Consider the following 24058-nt stretch of genomic DNA (forward strand, 5'->3'; position numbering starts at 1 on the left):
TGTCCCCTAGGTCTCTTTGTTGATATTTCACAGATCTGAAACTTGAATCCTCCTTTTCAAACACGGATCCAGTAGCATACGGTACAAATATGGTTTTACTTTTTAAAAAAAGTTTGCAAAGCAAATTCTGCTTCCCACCCCCCCACACACACTTGTGCTTTTTATTAGTACATATATTGAAAGGAAAGTAAATGTATTCTTCCTCTCCTCTTACCTGTTTTGAACAGAGGATTGGGGTGTTTAGGAATGTTTTTCTTACAGAGTCGCACTGACAAGGTATATTTCCATATGAAGTACATGTTTTGATGCTGTTTGATAGTTTCACAATGTAATTCGTAGCTTCACCCGTTTTTATATCTTCTCTACAAAAGGACCCTTGGTAGTCCAATCATTAATAATCCATCTGTCTGTCATCATCATCAATCATCCTTCATCTCTCTTCATTTTATTTTGGGGTGGAGGGAGGGAAGATTTTCTTTCCTTGATTTACGACCAAAATTGAGCCCAAAATTGCTGTTGCTCAGTGAAACATTTGTTAAGTAAATTTTGCCCCACTTTATGACCTTTCTTGCCACAGCTGTTAAGTGAATCACTGCAGTAAAACTAATAACATGGTTGTTAAGTGAATCTGGCTTCCCCATTGGCTTTGTTCATCAGAAAGTCACAAAAAGGGGATCACTGCAACCGTCATAAGTACGAGTCAGTTGCCAAGCACTTGAATTTTGATCATGTGACCGTGGGGATGCTGCAACGGTCATAAGTGTGAAAATGGTCATAGGTTTCAGTGATGATGTAACGGTCGCTAAATGAACTGCTCTAACTCGAGGACTGCCTGTATCAATTTGCTTCTTTGCTAGAACTCCCTTTTATATATTATAGATCATTTGCAGAATTCAAATTGGATGAGAACATCGTGGTTAGTAAAACTTCCCTGTGGTATCCTAGCAACAGTTTTGCTGTCCTGAAGACAAGTTCTTTAGCTAAAGAAAGAGTGTGAAATACGTAGAACTGTCAGCACTGCAAAGTATTCATCTTGGAATCTGGATGTGAGGATTTAAATTCATTCTGGATTAAAATTCCAGTTAAATTGCGTAGCTTTATTTATTTACGGTATGTTTTTTTTTTAGTAGCCAGCTCCCTGGTATCTATTCTTCAACTGCTATTTAATGTTCTCAGCATTTGAGCAGTGGTTTTGGAATTTATTTATTTGTTTGTTTGTTTCCATATTATTGTGTTTTATTTTCATCGTCAGGTTCTTTATTTTTTTTAAAAAAATTGTTCGTACTTTTGGGGGGGGGTGTCTTTGTGTATCTTTACAATGTAGTGCTTTAAATGTAACTCCAGTCTATAATTCACACACCCAACCAATTTTGTTAAATCATTACATGCACTATAAACGAACTTGAACAATTTAGCAAAACCTCGGCTCTTTTATGACTCGTGGACTTCAACTCCCAGAATTCCTGAGCCAGCATAGCTGGCTCAGGAATTCTGGGAGTTGAAGTCCACGAGTCATAAAAGAGCCGAGGTTGCCGACCCCTGACCTATACCCACGCACAAACATACAAACACAAAACACCCACAAGCATATTCACAGGGCTCAACTCTATAACACCATTCCCGAGCAATTAGAATATCATCTATTCCAAACTGATATCTATTCTGTGTGCCTCAGTTTTACTACAGAAACCAGTGGTTCATAACAACTGCACACAAGACAAATCTTCAGAATTTGCTTGCGTGCTTTTTTCTCTTCCCCTTTTTGCACCTTTGAAAAAAGACCTATTGACCAGATTTCCTTAATCACCCCATAATTCACTTACGTAAAATTTCACTTATGTGGCAAAAAGAGGTCGTCAAACGAGGCACAAGTCATTTAACAACTGCCTCGCTCAGCAATAGAAGCTCAATTGTGGTCATATGTCGAGGACAATCCGTAAACTCAACATTGTTCTGGAAAGTATCCAGCATCGTGGCACTTACACATCGTAGAAATTGCTAAGACAAATCTGTGGGAAGAAAATCTTCTTCCATTTGCCTCTTTTTTCTCTGTGGGCAATTTTTACAGCCCGAATGCTGAAGAGCCTAGCAAATTACTTGTCTTGACAACGAAATGAGTCTTATGACCTTTCCCGCATTCCAGACACTCGCCAGGATGAATTGCTCCCTAAGTAATAATCTGTTTAAAAGCTGGTTTTGAATTATTTGTGCTTATGTGACGTGATGAAAAGAAAATTACTCTGCGACAGAAATCTTTATCCTGCCTTTTCATCATCATCCACCATGGATGGTCATTCAAGCAATTTGTGTTTGTGTGTTTGGAAATGTATTAGTGAATCTGGATTGCTTTCTGGCGAGCACAAATATAATCCTGGAATTTGAAAAAAACAAAACAAAACAACTTTCTATTTCTGACTACTGGTGTGACGGCTCCTGTACTGGATTTAGCCTTTTGCATTCAATCTGCTTTCCTGCTGTTTAAGACAGTGCAGTTACAGGCCAAATAGTCCCTCAAACAAGTTGCTAGCACCGTTTTTTTAAAGTTATGGGGTGTGCTTGAAGAAAAAGCATCCACTTTTATTTGTCCTAATTTTAACTGCCCGGAAATCTGTTGCAGGCCCCAGAGTTTTAATACGCTGGCTGAATGCAAGAATAATTAATGTCTCTGTCAGTCTTTCTAATGGATTCTAGCCCATTAGGAAGGTCGATCAAATCCATTCTCACAATTGTCATATTCTCTACTCAAGAGTTGTAGCTTAAGCTTAAGCTTCACCAGAGGTTCCTCACAAAGTGGCATTTCCAACGAGCATGGACTATAATCTTAAAGAGCCGTGGTTTAGTGGAGGCATATTATGGTATGTCACAATGGCTTTGCCCGTGCTTGGATCACTTGTAGCTTTCAGGATCTTCACTTTTCTGGATGCTCATCTTCAGAATCATATTTTGCTCACCGGATTCATAGCAGTGCCATTCATTCATTCATTCATTCATTCATTCATTCATTCATTCATTCATTCTTTTTTTCTCTTTCTCTGCTGACTTCTCTTCTGTTAATATTGTCAATGGAAGATTCGGGATGCAGCCACAGATTTCATTTGCCCACAAATATATATATAATCTCCACTTTTACAGCCATGGTTTTTACCTGGAATTAATCATCGGGAGGCTAGAAGAAGAAGAAATACGTAGCTTCTTTGTTGTAATAGCGCTTTTGTTACTTTTATGTGCTAAAACAACGGCCTTGGATACAAATGTACACATGCTAAAATTTATAACACACAAAGTAAGCAATCACTTTGTTTTTCCTGTTCAGTTCTACACAGAAATGATGATTGGGGGGGGGGGGAACCTAATTTTTCTTTCCATGCTCTCAGTGTCTTTCATCTGTAATGCAGAAGAGGTATGCTTTTGTCTAAACCACAGATTTGTTTGTTTGTTTTGCTTTGTTTCAGCAATTACCGCCACCACCTTGCCATTTACAAAATGCCTTAAGCTCATTTCAAAAGCAGGGTATATATTTGAACATTCACACACAAACACGCGGACACACACAGAGAGACAGAAACAAAACCCTTCCCATCCCTTTGAACATCTTTCTGTTCTCTTCACTTCATAATATTACTCTGCAGAGCTAATAAAACTATCCTAGAATAATTTAAGAGAATACAGATACTCCACGGTGAATAAAATAATACTAATTGATTAACTTTTAATACTAATCTGAACAATGTAACTGCTGCTTAGCAATTAATTACAAAAATTACTTACAAAGGTGATATGTTACACTGTTCCTGTGCCTTTGCTTAGCACTATTTGGAACATCAATAATTTGCATTATCCCATTAAATTAAAGTTGTTTGAAGTATCAGTAAAAAGTTTCAGAATACAGGTTTCTACAGATCTAGTCATTTCATGGCTAGAAAGAAAGAGAGAAAAAAGGTGTATTCTGCGGATTTTCTTTAAATCGCCAACTATATATATTGCTAAGATAGAATCTCTTTGAAATTGGGTTTCTGTTTAATCTACAAATTAGATTCAAAGGAAAGAAATATTAGCATTTCTATCAATAAATTTGAATAGAATTAGATTAGTTTGAACTAATGGAAGAATAAAATAGTGACATTCTCACATTAAGCATGATGATTTCATATATTATATTATACATTTCCCTTTATTTTATGAATAGTAGAACTTTTATGAGCTGTAATTCAGAAAAATGAGGGCACATATTAATGGAATTATCTTCACTGCCTTCACGAATATTACTTCTGACATAGCCTTTTTTTTCTCTCTCGTAAGTCCTGATCTGGTTTCTGAATTACCATATTTTCTCTTAGTTTCAGCTCAAAGTCTTAAAAGCAATCTTGATTCCATGGGACACCAGATACAGCGTTTGGAAAATGACATCAAGAAATTCCCCAAAACAGAAGATCCTTACGATAAATTCGTTGAAAAAATGATCATATCCTTTGCAAGTTATTGCTTGTTTGCTAGTCAAATATGTGAATTATGTCCCTGCTTATAATGTTATGTGATATAACATAGAATAACTTTTGAATGAAAGGACGGCATGCTCGATTAGAAAGTTATTTTGTTTATGTTACAAAGGAATATCTACTTTTCTCTCTCTCATTATTTTACATAGACTACTGAATATATGAATTGAGGTTTGCCTTGATTCATTTCTTGCCCTAATCAAAATCATGATGTTTCAGTCATTTCCTCACTAGAGTACCTGAGCGTGTGTTGGACAGTAGTTTCTCGTTTGGCTACTTGTGGAAATTTCAGATGAAGCTTACAACATCTGCGTCCTTTGTCAGTTCTGAAGTAAGGTAAGAAATCCCTGCTTCATTAAAAATGTACTATTTTGGGGGATAAGACACAAAATGGCCAGATTTGCATACAGTACCAAATTGTTTAGGATGGATAGGCAAACAGACATATGAAAAACACCAAATGGATTTCTCCAACTGAGAAAACAGTAAATATAAAATGTAAATATAAAATGACTAAGCACAATAAAACAATCCAGCCAAACTCAGTTCTTTATCTGTTTACACACAATAGACAGAATCTTGCCGGACTAAACTCTAAAACTCTCTCCCTAACAGATATATCTGGGAGACTCTAGCACAGGGGTGTCCAAACTTGGCAACTTTAAGACTTGTGGACTTCAGCTCCCAGGATTCTTCAGCCAGCACGGGTTCAGTAGTTCCTGTTTTATTGATTTATTGATTTCTTGTGTGGTTGTTTCCCCCCCCCCATTCACGTTTGTGTGTACGTTGAAGAAATTTGAAGAAATTTGAAGTGAACACAAAGAAGATTGCTTAAGTGTTGATGAATACCTTAATGAAAGTTCTGCTGCTTTAACTTACTTATGTCCTTCAATCTTCATTAGGCAAATGTTGAGATATGCATGTGATTGTATTAACAGTGTGTACAGTGTGCATGTGATTGTATTAACAGTGTGTACAGGCATATATGTTTTTATATTATATCTCTGTCTAGGAAGGATGATAAGTGGTAAGTTAAAAACAGAAAACAATGGTGGCTATAGCATCAGTATCTTTCAAATGGTCTCTACTGTCCCTACTTATTGAAATCATTATTATATTTAATATTACTCTGTTGTTTTGCATATTAATTGAGAGCTAATCATACTTGGCCCATATTCTATTCTATTCTATTCTATTCTATTCTATTCTATTCTATTCTATTCTATTCTATTCTATTCTATTCTATTCTATTCTATTCTATTCTATTCTATATTCTAGTCTACTCTACTCTACTCTACTCTACTCTACTCTATTCTACACAAAGATTTATGTCTGTGAATTATATATTCTTTAAAAATAAACCTGTCTACCTTGAGAGTTAAATAGAACCTCCACTATTAGACCCATTTCTGACTGCCAGGTGTTAAACAACCAGAATTGTGTCTATTGGTGAGCATCCTATTTATATATGATTGCAGCTATTTTCTTTCTTTCTTCCGCATGTAGTGAACAAAGAAGAGAACGTGGGGAATATTTTTTATTGGGCCCAGTAATGACACCAAAGTGTTGGGAAGCTTTTTAGTTCTGCAGCATTTTTTTCATTAAGCAAAAGGGAAATAAAAATAAAAGAAACAAAAAACAAAAAGTTGCAGACAGTCACAAAATGAACAGGCCCTGAGGTTTTGCAGTTTAGAGTCAGTTTGAAGAAGATAATTATAGAGTGAATTAATTAATTGCTACCAGCTATTGCAGGTATCAGATTACCTATCATTCTGGAATAAAGAGTAATGACTAACAGACACAAACATGCATTCCAAACAAAACAAAACAAAAAAAACACATAAAGGGATTCTCAAAACTATCCTTCTGCAAAATATATCTCACCGTATTTGACTGTTACCTTTTGTTCTCAGGATTATAGTAGCTGCAACAGTTTTAACTTATTCTTCCTTTAAATTAGGGAGCATCATACAAAGAAATGGTTCACAGGGTGTCATTTTTAACTTCATTGATTCTTTGTTGACATCTGGGACAATTCAAAATATTTTCTATTTAATTCTGTAGCTGTAATATGCAAGTACATTCCAGTCCTGGGCATTGACATTCAAAGATAGTTTGCCATAGTAGTTGATGTTTTTTTTTTCTTCCCCTCTGCTTTCAGTAATTGAGAAAACTCATCCTTTAATAAGTCTTCTACTAAAATAATCTGATCTAGCTCTGATAGTTTAGGAAAACAAAGGCAATTTCAAAAACTTGACACTGACTTTTCTGTTGCGTTTCATTGTCTGCAGATAATTGAGGCATTTGTAAAGAAAAATCTCACATCCGTCCGTTACAGACAATTGGTTGATCTTAATGGTGACTGTCTACTTCAGGGGTGTCAAACTTTCAACATCACGTGACGTCTTGCGACGTGTCGCGACTTTTTTCCATTGCCGGCAATGGGGTGGGCGCGGTTTCACCATGATGCCTCCGGCCCATGGGGCAGTAGTTTGACAACCCTGGTCGACCATGTGGCAATGGCTAGCAACTTTATTTTTTTAATCGTGTGTATCTTTTTAAAGGAAAGATAGAGGATCTGAAGGTTATCAACAACTAAGAGTGAAATGATTTAAAATGACAAAACTATAAGCATCTTCTAGGAAATAAGCTCCATTGAAATTGATCGGGTTTGTTTATGAGTATCACCTTCATGGCTTGTTGTTTGATTTCCTAAGAAGTTGCTAAACATAACAGCTGGATCTAATCAAAATAAGTACCTTGTTGCCATAGCAACAAATCAGCTATCTGGCTCGCAAGCAGGAAGGGTCACAACTGTGTTCTTCTACTTGTGTTCCTCAAGAGCTGATCCAAGAGGCCTTTTGCTTCTGATACTGAATACACAATCTGCACTTGAGATCTTATCTCCCATATACTTGTATCTCCTGGTAGCAGACTCCATAATATTTACTTTCCTCTCTCTTCAATCTCCTCCTCCTTATCTTCATTAGAGGATTCCAGGTTTTAATATCTCCTATCATTTCTACAAGTCGGTATATCTATCATGTCCCAGCTTGCTCACCAATAAAACTCCCATGCTTGTTGACACAGAGTTGGACTTTTCTATACCTCTCCCAACTCAAAAATACCATTTTCTTCTTTGAGGTTGTCCAGATTTGCAGACACTATTGAAAATGGGTGGTGACATATTCTTGACTAGCTGTGACTATAACACTGTTAGATTTGAGTATTTCCCATAGTGTTTCAGTTATAGTACTATAACTGAATTATCGTCCTTTTTTCCCCTTGATCAGACATGTATTGCTTTTGTGTTTCAAAACAGTGATCTACCAGTGAGGTAATTATCTTTGACTTTTAGCTCATTTCCTCTCATTATTCTATTAGCGGAGAAGAGCTGGCATTGTAACTTATCAGTTGCATAGAAAGTCAAATATTTTGTGATTCCTACATAATTTTGCAATTAGTGATAAGAAAACATGTGGCATAAATGGTGCAAATTAGTACAGAAAGCCAAAGCACTTCAATAAAACGAGTACGCTGTTTCTGATTGTACTAATTTAACTGTTCTCTGGCTCCTGTAATTGGTAAGATTATGTATTTTTGGATAATAACATTAGTATCTTAATGAAGGAACAAAAACATTTGATATCTAATGGGAAGTACAAACTGTTAGATTATTATTTTTTAAACAAAATGGATGATGATAGGAAAAATGGCTTCGGATAATCTAAAACAGGGGTCCCCAACCCCTGGGCCGTGGACCGGCACTGGGCCGTGGCATGCCACAAAACGGGTCCATGCAAACAAGGAAAGCCCCATCCATGGGATGCGGGCAGCACATAAAATCACGCCCCTCCCTCCGGTCCGCGGAAAAACCTCTCTCCACGGAACCGGTTCCTAGTGCTCAAAAGGTTGGGGACCTGTGATCTAAAAAGGCAACAGATGCTGTGCCTAATATAGAGAAATATAGAAATCTAAAGATTAATCGAAAGACAAAACTTTCTCTACTCAAATCGTGGGAAATAATGAAATATGGTTATGCGTACTTTGTTACTTCTGCCGTACTTTAATACTTTTCATTTGTTTATGATGTAAATGTTATTTAACCCGCAGAAATGAAAAACTACTTATAGTTAATTTATTAGTGAATTTACATTATCTGCTAAGTCACATCAGATTTAAAAACATCAAGGAGCACCATTGAACAATGCGAAATCCTAGGCCATAATGCATGCTAAAATTATGTTATCAGCTATGAGAAATTATGGCGACTGAATTTCCATTTTTTACTGTCATCGTGCACCTTTTTTTTTATTAATCCTGTAAATATATACATGTTTTGTAAGCTATTTTAAACAGAAAACAGAAAAGGGGCTCAAGAGTTTTGGGATATTTCTTTCCCCTAGAACTAGAACAACAGTAATTCTTGGCTCGTGACAAACTGATTAGGTGCTACAGACATGCTCGATGCACCGTGAAGCGCTTTTCTTGGGAAACAAATCCAGAACACTGTAAATGTCTAGTTTCTCTTAACTAACTTCGATCACCCACTCTGCAGGAGTAAGGAAGGGTTTAGTGGTTAAAATTTAAAATAAGATTTCAATCCCCTTCTCTTTAACAGACGCTTCATCCTTGACTTAATGCCATAGACCAGGGGTAGGCAACCTCGGCCCTTTTATGACTCATGGACTTCAACTCCCAGAATTACTGAGCCAGCTAGGAAGGTTGCCTACCCCTGCCCTAGACAAATTGATTTGTCTTTTCCCTGTTCCTCTCTGTTTCACTTAGGACAAAAATCTTGGATTTGACTTTTCTTTTCAATAAGAAATTGAGTATTCTCTAGAAGAGTTCAGGAGACGGGGCAGATATTAGTGCTCTTTAGGCATTACGACTGCAGATGGATTACTATTAGAAACATCTAGATGCATAAAATAGATGTTCTGCTAGGGGGTGCATGACAGTACCCCCGGATGGAGATGAGTGGTCTGTGATATAATAAATAGGGGGACCTCTTACGAGGAGATAATCATGTCACAGAACAACCTACACATAAGCTTCAACAAGACTTTAGCTGCAGAACTATTGCTTCAATAGATATACATACACACATGCACACAGACAGATATACATACATAAACACACAGATATAAATAGGATACATACACATACATACAATACACACAGAGACATTTTTATATATTGAAGCATTTCCTTGAAATTAATGATGTATCTAGAACAGGGTCCCCAACCGTTGGTCCGTGGACCGGTACTGGTCCGTGGCATGCCAGCAACCGGTCCACACAAACAAGCCAAAGCCCCATCCGTGGGATGCAGGCAGCACACAAAACCATGCACTCTCCACTCCTTGGAAAAACCTTTCTCCATGGACCCTGTCTTTGGTGCCCAAAAGGTTGGAGACCTCTGATCTAGAACACCCATGTATGTTGTTTTTAAGTTGTTTTTTGACGCTCTTTTTTCAGGGTGACAAAAAGTGTCTCTGTACAAAGCCATCATATACATTTCTTTTTTTTTTCTTTTTTTTAAATTTATGTTGCTTAGATCCTCAAGGAATTCAGGGTGGCAATGAAAAGGGGGGTGTCTTCCTGCCTCCGCTGTGTTATCCAGCCGTAGCTTTGTGAAGCAGGTGAATCTAAGCTACAGTGATCAGCTCAGAGTCATCCAGTGAGCTCCTTAATTGAGTGGTGAATTAAACCTGGATCACCACAGATCAACGCTCCGGTTTATTTGTCTCTTTATCCCTTCTGCTCACTTTGGGGAAGGCATTAGCTGTGAAAATGCTCCGGTTTTGATGTTAGCAATCATGCCATGGCATAACCCTCCTCTGTCTGCCAGGGAAAATGTGCTGAACAGAAATGAGCATCTCAGAATAGTTTAACTGAATTATTCCTCCGTCAGGAGCTTTCAGGAAATCCCAGGTGCTGATAGCTGATGCGGTGTAAATGTCATTAACGTTCTGTCGGTGTTCTTTTTCGGTGTGCTAATGATGCCCTGCTGATCGGGCTTGGAGAGGCTTCCTGGACTCAAAATCTTCATCAGAGTCAAACCAGAATGAAGAAGCTTTTCTCACCCCACCTGCACAGTAGATGGATATGAGGTTTCTTCTCACGCCAGGCTTTATAATGAAACCTACGTAGCAAAAAAAAAAAAAAAAGACTAACATCAGGTGTGAAGAATCAGGACTATACATTAAGTTCCAGTTGAGGTGATTTATTGCTCATGCCTATACACAAGAATCTAGTCAACTAATATCAGCACTAAACTGGTGCTAGATAACAGTCGACGGGGTGCAAGAGGGGTTAGACTTAGACCGCTTGTGGGAACCTAGTGACTCCAGGCTGATTCCTCTCTTGATTCCACCCCCAGCCTCTGCCTTTCATTCTACCACAGCAAGGTACTGGTTTCTAGACTCAAGTCAGCGTTCCCCGATCTTTCCAGGTTGGCCTAGTGCAGGACGGAGAGGGGAAGAAGGGATGGTATTGTGTGAGGGGCAGGCACCCGCACACGCACACACAGCTTCATGTGTGTGAGCGGGGTGGTGGTGTTTGCACCCGCTGCTCACATGAGTGGGGCTGTGGGCACGTATGAGCATGCACGTATGTGCGCTGGCGCACCACCCGCATGGCCCACTTGTGAAAAGACCACAGCCAGGTAGTGGGCTGTGGCCCACAGATTGGGGATCCCTGCCCTAAGTAGAGTTAGGCCTCTCCCCAGCCTTGCCTACCTCTCTTCACCTATGGGTGCAATCCCGACTTAAAAGTTAACCTTTAATTCATACCCATGTTCTCTGGCTTTAAGTTCACTTTTGAAAGGGTTAATAGTTTATATGTCCAACCTTCTTGTGATTCTTCTAAGAAGATTCCTTTAAAATAATAATAATAATAATAATAATAATAATAATAATAATAATAATAATAATAATAATAAAGAATAAGAATAATAATAAGAAGAAGTAGTTGGAAGGGACCTTGGAGGTCATCTAGTCCAACCCCCTGCTAAGGCAGGAAACCCTATACCATTTTGGACAAATGGCTGTCCAGTCTCTTCTTAAAAACTTCCAGTGTTGGAGCATTCACAACTTCTGGAGGCGGGTTGTTCCACTGGTTAATTGTTATCACTGTCAGGAAGTTTCTCCTTAGTTCTAGCTTTCCTTGCTTATGTCCCTTGCTTATAGACAGGAATTTTGCCAAACTAACGCAAACCATGTGCACCCTAAATCATATACTCTGCGAACTATTAGGGAGGAGCTGTTTTCACTTTCTCTCACACAAACTGTCTTAAGCCATGTTGTCTCCTCCTCTTCCTCCTTTAGTCCTCTCTCCCTCCTGGGAATTTAGACAACATTCCCTCACATCCCATTCCTGCTGCATTGTTGTTGTTTTTGTTGTGATAGTGCGTTGATTCTGCAGTGAGTTGATCAGAATAGCAGATCTCAGGGGTCATGATAAAAGAGTTGTCCTCGCTGTATATTTTCTTTCCAAATATTTTTAAACAATTTGTATAGGAGACAACTGCCAACCTAGCAGTTCGAAAGCACGTCAAAATGCAAGTAGAAAAATAGGGACCACTACGGTGGGAAGGTAACAGCGTTCCGTGCGCCTTTGGCATCTAGTCATGCCGGCCACATGACCACGGAGACGTCCTCAGACAAGCGCTGGCTCTTCGGCTTTGAAACGGAGATGAGCACCGGCCCCTAGAGTCGGAAACGACCAGCACGCATGTGCGGGGGAACCTTTACCTTTATAGGAGACAACCAGGCTGAGACTGTGGGCAGGGTCAAACCATCATCAGTTAGGGTTTCCACACCCCATAAGAGGCCAAAGTCCAGCCCCCGTTGACTGTTATCTGGTGTCAATTCGCCTTGACCATTACTAGTTTGGATTCTTGTGTATAGGTTGCATGGAATAAACTCATGGCGCTTTTGAACTCTGTCCTCACAATTTTGACCTCTGACCATTTTTAAACAAAGAAGTGTTCCCTGCAGTAGAGAAGAAGCACAGACCAAATGTGCAGATCTTTTTAATTAAGAGAAAGGTAAGATGTTGTTAAAAAGAAAAAAAGAAGAAATCCTGCAAACTCTATTGGAGTCCAAGATTCACTGGGGACAAAATAATATATTCACTTTAAATATGAAATAAACTATGCTTTACCCAAACACGGCTTTGGAGAAACCTCAGGAGCTTAGCAGTAGAGCGTTTCACTGTCATAATTACAAATTCTGTGGACAGTGGCTGAAATCTAAAACTCTTCAAACTCATGATTCTGTCAGGATGCATCTTGTAACTGTAAATCGCAAACACGATAAGCTGAGTGTAAAAAAAAAAAGAATTTAGGTGAGATTCGATAATAGAGCGGGAGTTGTTACTAAGCTCATCACACACACCCCTTCTTTGCCTTTGTGCAACTCTGGAAACAGTGTAATTGTCTACTTAAATTAAAAGATACACAGTTCATCAGCTATGATTAAATATAATAGCCAGTGGGGAATTCCTTCCTTCTCTCAGCAATTTTAGCGAGTCAGACAAATTCTCTATATTCAAGCCTATATTATATTAACCTGGAAATGAAGCTAGTTATATATCAGGTTTTCTAATTGTGAGTGTGTGCATTATTTTAATATGAAATTGTGTGTGTGTGTGTGTGTGTGTGTGTGTGTGTGTGCATGTGTCTGGTGTCTATCCATCCTATCTAGCTATCCTGTCTGTCTTATTATCCATCCATCCATCCCTAAATTTACATTGCATGTACTCGTCCTTCAGGAATGAATGAATGTTTAAACTATCGAAGAAGAATATCAAAGGTTACCGCGATAGGTTCATTCCAGATTCAAGATTTTGTTCAGCCCTGGATATTCGCAGGTGACTTATTGTCCAATCTCCCACCAAGCTTTTCTGTGAAGGACAGACTTCAAGACGGGAAGGTGATGTACACCAAGCTAAGCTAGTATGTCATACAGAATATAAATTTAACATATAAAGGAAATGGAGCAAAATATTTGTGACAAGTTTCTTTTTTCCCCTTTTTTTAAAGTTAAGGGATTGAAAAGGGTCATCCTGTTCTCTTCAACAGGATGCAATTTTTAAAATATGCAGATTACTCACTTTAGAACTGAACTCCATTCAGCTCATCACACCTGTGTACAGATGAGCACAGTTTTGCCTTTGGCCATAGTCGTCCAATTTCAACAAAGAATAAAGTAAGTCCTGAAGTCCTGAGGTCTGCTCATCCATTCTACAATAGAGAAGTGTCAAACCTGGCAACGTATAATTCTGTCAATTCATAAATCTCCCTTGGTTGCAGAGCTGTTTTCTCTCGGTGTTCCACCTTCCTTTGTCTCCCGAATACAACAGAGCACTCTTGAGTGCGAGAGGAACAATGTTTGAAATGCATTTTTTAAAAGCACATCCATACTTGCCAAGAAAACAGGTAGAAAATTTGGGGGTTTGGTTTGCTTTTTTTAGAAAGAAAGAAAGAAAGAAAGAAAGAAAGAAAGAAAGAAAGAAAGAAAGAAAGAAAGAAAGAGAAAGAAAGACAAAAAGAAAGAAAGAAAAAGAAAGAAAGAAAGAAAGAAAGAAAGAAAGAAAGAAAGGAAAGAAAGAAAGAAAGAAAGAAAGGAAGGAAGGAAGGAAGGAAGGAAGGAAGGAAGGAAGGAAGGAAGGAAGGAAAGAAAGAAAGAAAGAAAGAAAGAAAGAAAGAAAGAAAGAAAGAAAGAAAGAAAGAAAGAAAGAAAGAAAGAAAGAAAGAAGTCCTGGCCCTTCCATTTGATGTTTTGGCTTAAAGGATACTGGTAAGAGAGTGTATCCAATAACAATCTTAAAAAAATAAGTTCATACATATACCCAGGTAATAGTAGATACAATGAAGGTTGTTAACATGTACTTACATTCACCTTTACTATCTGTAGCTTTAACTGCAATTTTTATGCTATAAATGAATAGCAATATATCCAGTTTTACCAATTTGCTGATTCACAGCACCCCTCTATCTCCTTCTTATTCACGTAGTTATACGACTTAGATTCTATACCTCCAAACATACATTTTTTTCTGTGAAACTAGAATTTTAAGGCTTCAACATGTGTCTCTGTGTAAAGGCAGACTAACTATATAGCCTTGCCTGTAGAAGTGTGCTCATCCCACTGATAGGTGTGAGATTTTATTGGATTAAATTGTATCCTTTCAATCTGAGATTGAATTGTTGTCTAAATTTCCCCCTCCCCCCAACCCCCCCAACCTCTAAATCTATATTAATGGAATGGAAATTGGCTCATTTGGAAGAGAACCTAAAACAGAGCATCAAGTTATATGTCCCATAAAGGATATATGTCAGAAATGGTATAGGGTTTCCTGCCTGAGCAGGGGGTTGGACTAGATGACCTTCAAGGTCCCTTCCAACTTATTATTATTATTATTATGTTGTCTGAGAACGACTGCCAGAGCCAGGGGGAAGGAGTCAAGTAGGGAATTAGTTTAGGATCTCTTATGTAGTCACGAGGGTGAAGTCTAACCCCACCTGAATGCCTTTAAACCTTACCTAGTTTTACCCACTGCAAACCGTTAGTTTGATAAGATTCCTGTGTATAGGCTTGAGCAATAAAGTAGCAATTTGTAAACTTGCCGTGTGAACCTAATGATTCGTGCTTGACATATGTTCCTGACTGTGCCTATGTCAGGAAGAACCTGAATTCCCATGTCAGAATTGATCAATACCAAAAAGGATCTGTTGTTCATGTTTGATTAATCTTGATAAATTTTAGGTTTGGGGAACCAAATTACATTTATAAGGATAAAAAGAGAACTGCAACAATTTTAGGATAAAGCTTTTTTTTTTTAGTTGAGTTGTGGAAATTAGATCATAGAAGTATTGTTTTCCAGCTTCAAAAATTCCACCTTAGATTTAGCCATCAAGGTTATTAATTCCGTAGGGAAGATTGGGTTAATATCATGCCTGTACTCAATGGGACCAAGCTTCCTTGAAAGTTTTTTACAACCTCTAGCTATCTTTGGCCATTTTTTCCCCATAGAAGTAATAAAGCAACCAGTTATATACGGGACCTCCCTGGTAGATTTGGTAGAGTCTTTATGCCAGCACTGAGATGGGGAATGGGTAGTTGTGAGAGAAGAAAGAGTTTCACACTTGTTAAGATGCAACATTTGTGATAGGTCTGTTTTGTTTTTGTTTTTCTATAGAAGGACTTCATGAACGTGGTCTCAAAAAGAAAAAATGAGGGGAGAATTAAATAAATAGCAGTGTGTTATTACTCTGAGAGATTAAGTGTGGCACTTTAGGGATCCTGTGTTGGCCTCCACTTTATTTAAAAACCTTTCTATGAGATCTGTAGGAAAAATCAAAGAGGATTTTAATTAAATTCACCTATAATAAATGTGTCAGTAAGGCAAACTATAGGGTGGGCAGAGCAATAATAAAAAGCCTAGGGAGATATGAAACGTGGGCAGGGAGTCATAAAATATGAGGTTGAATCTAAAAATTGCCAGCACAGCCCCCAGAGCAAAATTTTATAAAATGCATAAATTTAATGAGGGAATATTTAAGTGGCTAAGATGATGATGACGAAATGGGCAAAGCTGCTCATGTGGGTGAAGTGCAGTTAAAAATATCTCCACGTTTTGGCCTCCAGAGTCTCCCAAATTAGAGTAAATTATTGTGATCTGCGATGTAGGTCTTGATCATACCCAAGTATATTAATCCCTAGCACTAAGGATATGATCAGTAACAATCAAAACTGAGATCTCTCAAATCTCATGCCAAGCTTCTCATAAAGCAGATTAAATACTTTGATTTCCCTATATATATATATATATTGGATGAAATAGATGAATGGGGTTAAAAAGATTCCTGGATTGTCCTTGGAAGAGCTGAGTTATTTTCATTCAAGATGGGTCAAGATGGTTGTCATTTGACCCCAGAAGTTCAACTCAATCCCTTCTACAAATGCGCTTAATTTGAAGAAATGGTTGTGAGGATCCAGATAGAAATCATGCAACTGTTGTCTTGCTTCCACAGAGAGCAAGGGACAGTGAACGACACTGTGTTTGGATGCTAAAGCCGCAAATAAACCTTTAATTTAGTGGTTTTTGCCCCCTTTCTCTCAGTGGAGAGAATTCACACACAACACACGCCTACACATTGTTGTGCATATATAATGAGGAGCTTCTTTTGTTCCCACACCTCAACTTTCAACAGAAGAGAAAGGGCACGCTAACAAATGAATCCCCCAGTAGCTTTTTCTGAAAAAAGGAGATGCTTCCCTGTTTGATTGATAAGTCATGAAGCTGAGATGTGACATTATTTAATTAATAACATTTGCATGCTCAAAGAGAAAGAGGTTATAGTTTTAATTCTTAATAGGCTGGCGTAAACAAAGCAATTCTGAGCTTGTTGGACTCCCTGAAGCTTCATAAATATGCATCCAGCTGTTCCTTATTTCTCTGTGTCCCAAAGATATTGTGATGCTGAATAGAATTAAGGCCTCTCCTTGATTTATACTTTGCAGTGACCAGTTTGCAGATCTTGAAAGGAAAACAGCCCTGACTTCCAAGGGGAAAAAAAAAGTATAGGGAGAAACTGTGAACGGTGAATCTTAATCCCACCACAGAAAACCCTTAGCTGTGAGCAGAGAACATAGACCCAAATTCATATCAATTGAAGAAATAGCTATTGATTTGTATCGCTTGCCTTTAAAATAAGGTGCATTGCGTACAAATTTGATTCCCCATCTTCATTTGCAAGCAAAAAAAGAGAGAGAGAGAGAGAGAGAATCTTTGGACTAGCACAGGGGTAGGCAACCTCGGCTCTTTTATGACTCGTGGACTTCAACTCCCAGAATTCCTCAGCCAGCGTGCCTAGCATCTCCTTTTATTTTAGCAAATCTAAAACAACCCCTATCCTACTTGGCAGATCATTAATGTAGGATGGAAAAGCTTGTTTTTCCTTTATGGTAACTACACTAGTCTTAGCAGTTTTCTTTTTTTAATATATATATTTTTTAAAAAAAAATAATGGAAGATAAAATGTTTTATATTATTTCTGTTTTAATTGGATAATGGTTTTCCTTTTTCCACTGCACATTGAAAATGGAAAAAAACAACAACCCTAAAGTAAAACTGGTTTCCTTCTAAGAGTATTCTCAGTCCACATTAAATGGTTTTGTTGAGTTTTATATTCTCTCCTAAAGTGCAGATAAAGCATTTCCTGTAATTAAAATGAAATAAAATAATATCATTTTCATGAAAGGGAATGGCTACTTTTAGATACTTTTACCCCCCTAATGGATTTTTTTTTGGAGTAAGTTAATTAATATTTTCACTCATGGGCATTCAGCTCAGGGAAAAGATTTGGAGTTTTTATTTTTAAGAACTGTCATGTCCAGGCAGGCAGTTTTCTGAAGAAGATAGAGCAATCTCTTGTGATGCTGTGAGTCTTTGTTACTTGCCTATGTGATATTATCTTAATGGGACAAAGTTGTTTCTTGTATGGCTCCAATCCTGGTCTGTAAAAAGTCAGTTAATGGCCCCACTAAATTATTTGCAGCTGTATTAGATTCTGTGGGGATGTTGCAGCAAAAGAACACACAAAAAAGCAGTGTGTATAGGATTGTCCATGTAAATTAGACCTTACTGTGAAACTAAATAAGTCAATCTGATTTATCTCATAGTAATGGGATTATTTCTCACTGGGTTTTGCACCTTGTATCTTACAAGAGCTATGCTTAAAACATCCCTTGCACATTGATTCATGCTAAAGGTTACTCAGACAGACAAACAGTATTGTTCCCGTGGCAATTTTGTTCTCTTGTTTTATTCTGCATTACGGCACCTCTCTGTAGGATCTTAATTTTGGTTTAAGCATTAAGTATTTATTCCAGGAAAAGGCATCCCTAGTTTGTGCAGTGCATTCCTTCTGAACAATAGCTATAGGTTTGAATTGGAAAGTTCTTAGTAAAACACAACGTCACTTAAAGACGTCAAGAGGCCTATATATTTTGAATGAATATAGAATAGAGCTTTACAAATAGTTCAAGGCTCAGCGTTATGTTTATAACCTGTTCCTTTTCATGTCAACAGGTTAAGAGCTAAATTTCATCAACATTAAACATGTTTCAACATTTAACATGTTGATTTATTTCTCAAAGAATTCAACTTTAAGCCTTTGGATAGAAATTATAATTATATTTATAATACAGAATGTAATCCTTTCTCCTTGGTAAAATTCCTGGGCAAAATCCTTCTCTTGATCATTCTCTGGGGCTGACTTTAAACTAAGGCCAAGTAGATATAGGCTTAGAAAAGCCAAAAGTCAATGAGAACTTCAGTAACTCCAACCACAGAGCATGAGAATAGACAATACTGTTCAACAGAGATGTTACATGGGCACACGAAGGCATGAGGGTCATTCTTCGTGTCAGTTTTGCTCCCTTGTCCACAAAAGAAGGCAATAGCTATTGTCCCTAATTCCATTCCCCAGAGGAATATATAATTGCTTGGTTGTTCGTAGTTCTCTTTTTTTTCTTCGTCTTCTGTTGGTTCCAAAAGCTCCATTGTTAGTGAGTTTAGGGACAGGAAGAGAGGAGAGAGAGAGCAAGAGAGAGAGAGAGAGAGAGAGAGAGAGAGAGAGAGAGGGAGGGAGGGAGGGAGGGAGAGAAATCTATCAAGAAAAAATATAGGACATGAGAAAATCAATGTTGACTTGCTTAATAAAAATGGTTAGAGAGTCCATTTCTTTTTCCCCCTGTAATTATTTGCTTTGCTGCTAGATTCTCATTGTTTTTAGTAAACAATAGGTGGTTATGGTTTTTCACAATGTTGTCCACAATGTGTGTGTGCGTGTGTGTGTCTGTATTTGCCTGGCATGTTTTACCTGTGCATCAGTTTCAGGCCTGAACTATTTCATTGTTGCTACAGCAGACTTTTTTTTTAACCTAATTTATTCCCCAGAGAAGATAACCAGACATTTCTTGTTTTTACACTTTGTCTGATATTTTTTTTTGGGGGGGGTGTTATTCATATCCAGGGTTATTTTCTAATTTGTGTATGGATAGAGATTTCTTTTAATTGTATACAAGACTAATTGCAAGGCAAATACGAATTTGGAAAACTGATTCTACTTTCTGTATTTAGAACTGAAACAGGTAATCCCGATTTCTGTCATTTGAAGTCAGATTTAATGGGACTTTGGGCATCCAGGTTAAACATCTCAGCAGTTTATAAAGAGCAAACTAAGAATAGTTAATGATCATTTGCAAAATGTTGCCCATCAAGTTGCTGTTATTCGTTTATACTCGTTGTGGTCACCCATCGCAGTAGTCTCTGGGAGGCTTACAAAACCTTAAAGTTGCAGCATGGTGAATAAACCCAACCCTGGTAGGATTTATTGTTGCCATTTTGTTATATCTAGGGTGTAATATAGGGAAATAACAGGGACATCCAATTTGGTGTAGTGGTGAAGGCATCAGGCCAGAAACTGGGAGATGGTGAGTTCTAGTATCATCTTAGACACCAAAAGCAGTTGGGTGACCTTGGGCTAGTCCAGGGGTCAGCAACCTGAAACAGTGAAAGAGCCACTCGGAACCGGTTCCCTCACAAAAGGAAAAACTGGGAGCCGCAAAAAATGTGTGCGCATGCGTGTACATGCGCACATGTGCAGAACAGGGTTTCACTGAAGAGTGGAGCCAAGGCAAGATATGCACCTACCCTGCATATTTGAATTGATTGGTTGAAATTTTTTAGTCCCACTTTTTTTTGGGGGGACTGCACATGGCAGAGGACTGGGAGCCACAGGAGATGGCTGAAAGAGCCGCATGCGGCTCCGGAGCCGCGGGTTGCAGACCTGTGGGCTAGTCACTCTGTCCCAGCACTAAGAAGCAGGCACTGGCAAACCCCTTACAAGAAAATCCTTGCCAAGAAAACAGAGTCAGCTGTGACACAGAGGTGCCAACATAAATTCAATGACGCCTTATAAGTTGCATAAAATTTTGAAGAGCCCATCTTGGCTGAGAATAGGAAAGCTTCTCTTGATTAAGAATTTAAAACATGCTTCTTTCCACCAGAAACGTGCTATCTTCTCCTTTTGATGTGTTTTCATGTGACTAACCCAAGCCTTCACACCACCAGCACGGCAAAATTAACCGCACTGAGTTCTCATTATTTATTTATTTATTTATTTATTTATTTATTTATTTATTTATTTATTTATTTATTTATTTATTTATTCCTTCCTTCCTTCCTTCCTTCCTTCCTTCCTCAAAGGGTGTTGCATTGCCATATCTGACTTTATCGTATTCCAGAAATGGAAAAGACCCTTTGGTGATGAAAAACAATCCTAAAATAAGCAAAACCTTGGCTTACACCACCAACCTCTATTCTCTCATTCTGGGGTGTTAATTGTCAGAAGCTCACCCGCCTCTCTCAACAATAAATGATTTCGTGCAGGCTTTACTTTGAAACTTCAAATATTAGATGTAATGTTTTTTTTTTGTGTGTGCGTGTGGAAGATTGACCTTTCAACTCTCCCAGACTTTTCTTCAACCTTTTTCCTTAGCTACTTACAAGAGGCTTCACAGATACATAATCTATTCAATTCAGTCTCTCTTATCTTGTAATGTTCAAAAATCTTGTTTGACTTTATGGAGAAAGCAATTTTGCTCTTTCTTCCTCTCCTCTTTTACACTGATGGACCCAGACACGTGTTGCTTCTAATTTGCATTGACATGTTCATGCAAGTCAGAGGTGCTCAATCATTAGACCGAGCCTTAGATAACAATCAGCCTATGGTGCTGCAGTCTTGTATAATTACAGTGACTTCAGTTCAGTTCCCATTGCCAAATATGGAAATCAAATTTCTCGTGAATTTGCATAGAATTTTCATGATCCGTTCCTCTGGGTCATCATTGTATATATTAATGATAATGTGAACCTGATAGCTCATCAAGTCAAAACATGATAATTTGAGGGATGCAAAACCGTGTTAAGCATGAAGAGTCTTAGTTGGCTTTGGGGATTACAGTCTGTATGCCAAATCTCTGCATCGCATTGGGTTTCTCATTCTCTGCCACATTTCACGGTCCTTTAAATCTAGGAAGTTTGAGCACCAGCAACTTCCCGGATTGAAAACCTCCGGTTTGTCTGAAAACTGGTTTTCATAACTAACCAATCATCACTCATGTGGTGTTCATTGCATTCTTTTTTTTCCCATTCCATTCATGGTTTTTCCAACTACACCACATTGGGAAGAATAAACCCATTACTAGCTTTCAAGGTTAGGTTGGCACTACCGTTAACAGTGCATTATAAGCTGACTTTGTAATAATGCCGCTTGGGGGGGGGGGGCGAAAGTCCTAATAAGCAGGCATATACATAGAATGAAGGCTATTGCTAAGCACATTGATTTGTGCTTAGATTGTAAGCCGTCCTGAGTCTTCGGAGAAGGGCAGGATATAAATGGGATGAAAAAAAAATATAACATCAGAATAGCTTTGGTCACCACATTACAAAAAAGATGTTGAGATTTTGGGGGGGAAAAGTGCAAAGAAGGGCAACTAAGATGATTAAGGGCCTGGAGACTAAAACATACAAAGAGCAGTTGCAGGAATTGGGTATGGCTTAGTCTAGAGAAAAGAAAGGTTATTGGTGACATGATAGCACTATTCCAGTATTTGAGGGGCTGCTACAAAGAAGAGGGGGTCAACTTATTTTCCAAAGCACCAGAAGGCAGGACAAGAAACAATGGATGGAAACTAATCAAGGAAAGAAACAACCTGGAATTAAGGAAAAAACTTCCTAACAGTGAGAACAATCAATCAGTGGAACGGCTTGCCTTCAGAAGTTGTAGGTGCTTCATCACTGGAGGCTTTTAAGAAGAGGCTGGACAGTCACTCGTCTGAAATGGCACAGGGTCTCCTGCCTTGAGCAGGGGGTCGGACTAGAAGACCTCCAAGGTTCCTTCCAGCTCTATTCTGATTATTATTATTATCAGAGTATTTTCAATCTGCAAGCTAGTTTCTTGTCGCTTTGGTTTTGCATGTCGTGTAGAACCTTTGGCTTAACAAACTATATGTGAAGATATTTGCTGTGTAGAATTACAGGTAATCCTTGACTTACCACCGCATGGGGAGCAGCATTTCCTTTGCGAAGAAGGACGGTGATTCAGTGACTCGTGTCTGACTTTATGAGCCTTTTTTTGCCACAGTTGTTCAACGAATCACTGCGATTGTTAGATGAAATCATGCGGTCATTAATTAAATCCAACTTTCCCATTTACTTTACGTTTTGGAAGCCAGATGGGAAAGTGGCGGGACACTGCAACCATCAAAAATACATGCCCGTTTTTAATTTTCACACTTGACCCTGAAATGGTTGTAAGCAGTGGTGGGATTCAGCCAGTTCGCACCACTTCGGCAGAACCGGTAGCTAATTTTTTGTTGCCCACGCCCAGAACGGAGTTCTGGAAGCAGCATCCACCCAGAGAACCGGTTGTTCACATATATGAATCCCACCACTCCTTCCTTCCTTCCTTCCTTCCTTCCTTCCTTCCTTCCTTCCTTCCTTCCTTCCTTCCTTCCTTCCTTCCTTCCTTCCTTCCTTTGGAGGGATTCAGCCTCTTCGCACCAGTTCGGCAGAACAGGTAGCTAATTTTTTCTTGCCCAGGCCCAAAATGGACTTCCGGAAGCGGCATCCACACAGAGAACCGGTTGTTCACATATTGGAATCCCACCACTGGTTGTAAGTCACTTTCTTCAGTACTATTGGGTCAATGAACAAATGGTTGCAAACAGAGGTGTACCCGTGAAGTTGATTATGAAATAATATGCACTAATTAGTGTCTTCTACAAATTTTATCAGGTGAAATATGTCAGGCAAATTCTTCGTGTAGGGAGAGATCTAGGGACACGGGGACATAGGAAATACTCTCACAGAGCAGATAAATTGTCCCCCCCCCTTTTATATCTCTATGTCTCTAAACCATTCGACTTCCTTTTTTTAAAAAAAAAAAAATAAATTGGCCCAAATTTGGGCCCAAGCGGTTGAGCAATCACCCCTTCTGCTTTCTTTATCTTTTTTTTTTTTTGCTTTTGAGAAAGCTCTCTCTGTCCTTTGTCACTGGGAGTTTTATGTCTGCCTTTGCAGAAGAGTCAATAGGGAAACAAACAGCGGCAACAATAAGCAATTTGTCACACTGAACAGGAGTGTCATGGGGATGTCGCTAGATCAATGGGGAGCATCTTGGAGGCCCTTTGTATTTCAATTGCCACCAGGTCCTTTTTTTTCTCTTTTTCAGAATAAAAACTTCCCTGCAAAATTGTTTAATGGAATCAGGTCTCAGCCTTTGTCTAGAAACCTCAGTTCCATTGCCAAACTGTTTTCCTGTTGAAAAGTTCCTGGATGTGTTTATGAAGTCACTGTGAACTCAGTTCAAAAGAATCTTTTGTTTAGTTTTCGTAAAGGTTTCGAAAGCCTGCTTTACCTGTCTGGGAGTATCGATTCTTCTTTGGTATCACCACTGAGAGGCTCTTTGTCGTCTTTGTAAAC

General features: G+C 38.5%; 1 protein-coding gene across 5 annotated transcripts in view; it reads left to right on the top strand.

The window, feature by feature from the left end:
- Window positions 1-24058, top strand: part of DIAPH2 (diaphanous related formin 2) — a 240609-nt gene that overhangs the window by 130842 nt on the left and 85709 nt on the right. For 4 of the 5 annotated variants that reach the window (XM_083371796.1, XM_083371801.1, XM_083371797.1 and 1 more), the window contains one exon: window positions 4338-4461. In XM_083371796.1, coding sequence (XP_083227922.1) covers window positions 4338-4461 — 124 coding nt within the window. Of the gene's footprint in view, window positions 1-10; window positions 82-227; window positions 248-4337; window positions 4462-24058 lie in introns of those variants that run through there. The other variant, XM_083371800.1, reaches the window with a different exon arrangement.

Source organism: Vipera ursinii (assembly GCF_947247035.1).
Source record: "Vipera ursinii genome assembly, chromosome: 12".
Lineage (NCBI taxonomy): Eukaryota > Metazoa > Chordata > Lepidosauria > Squamata > Viperidae > Vipera > Vipera ursinii.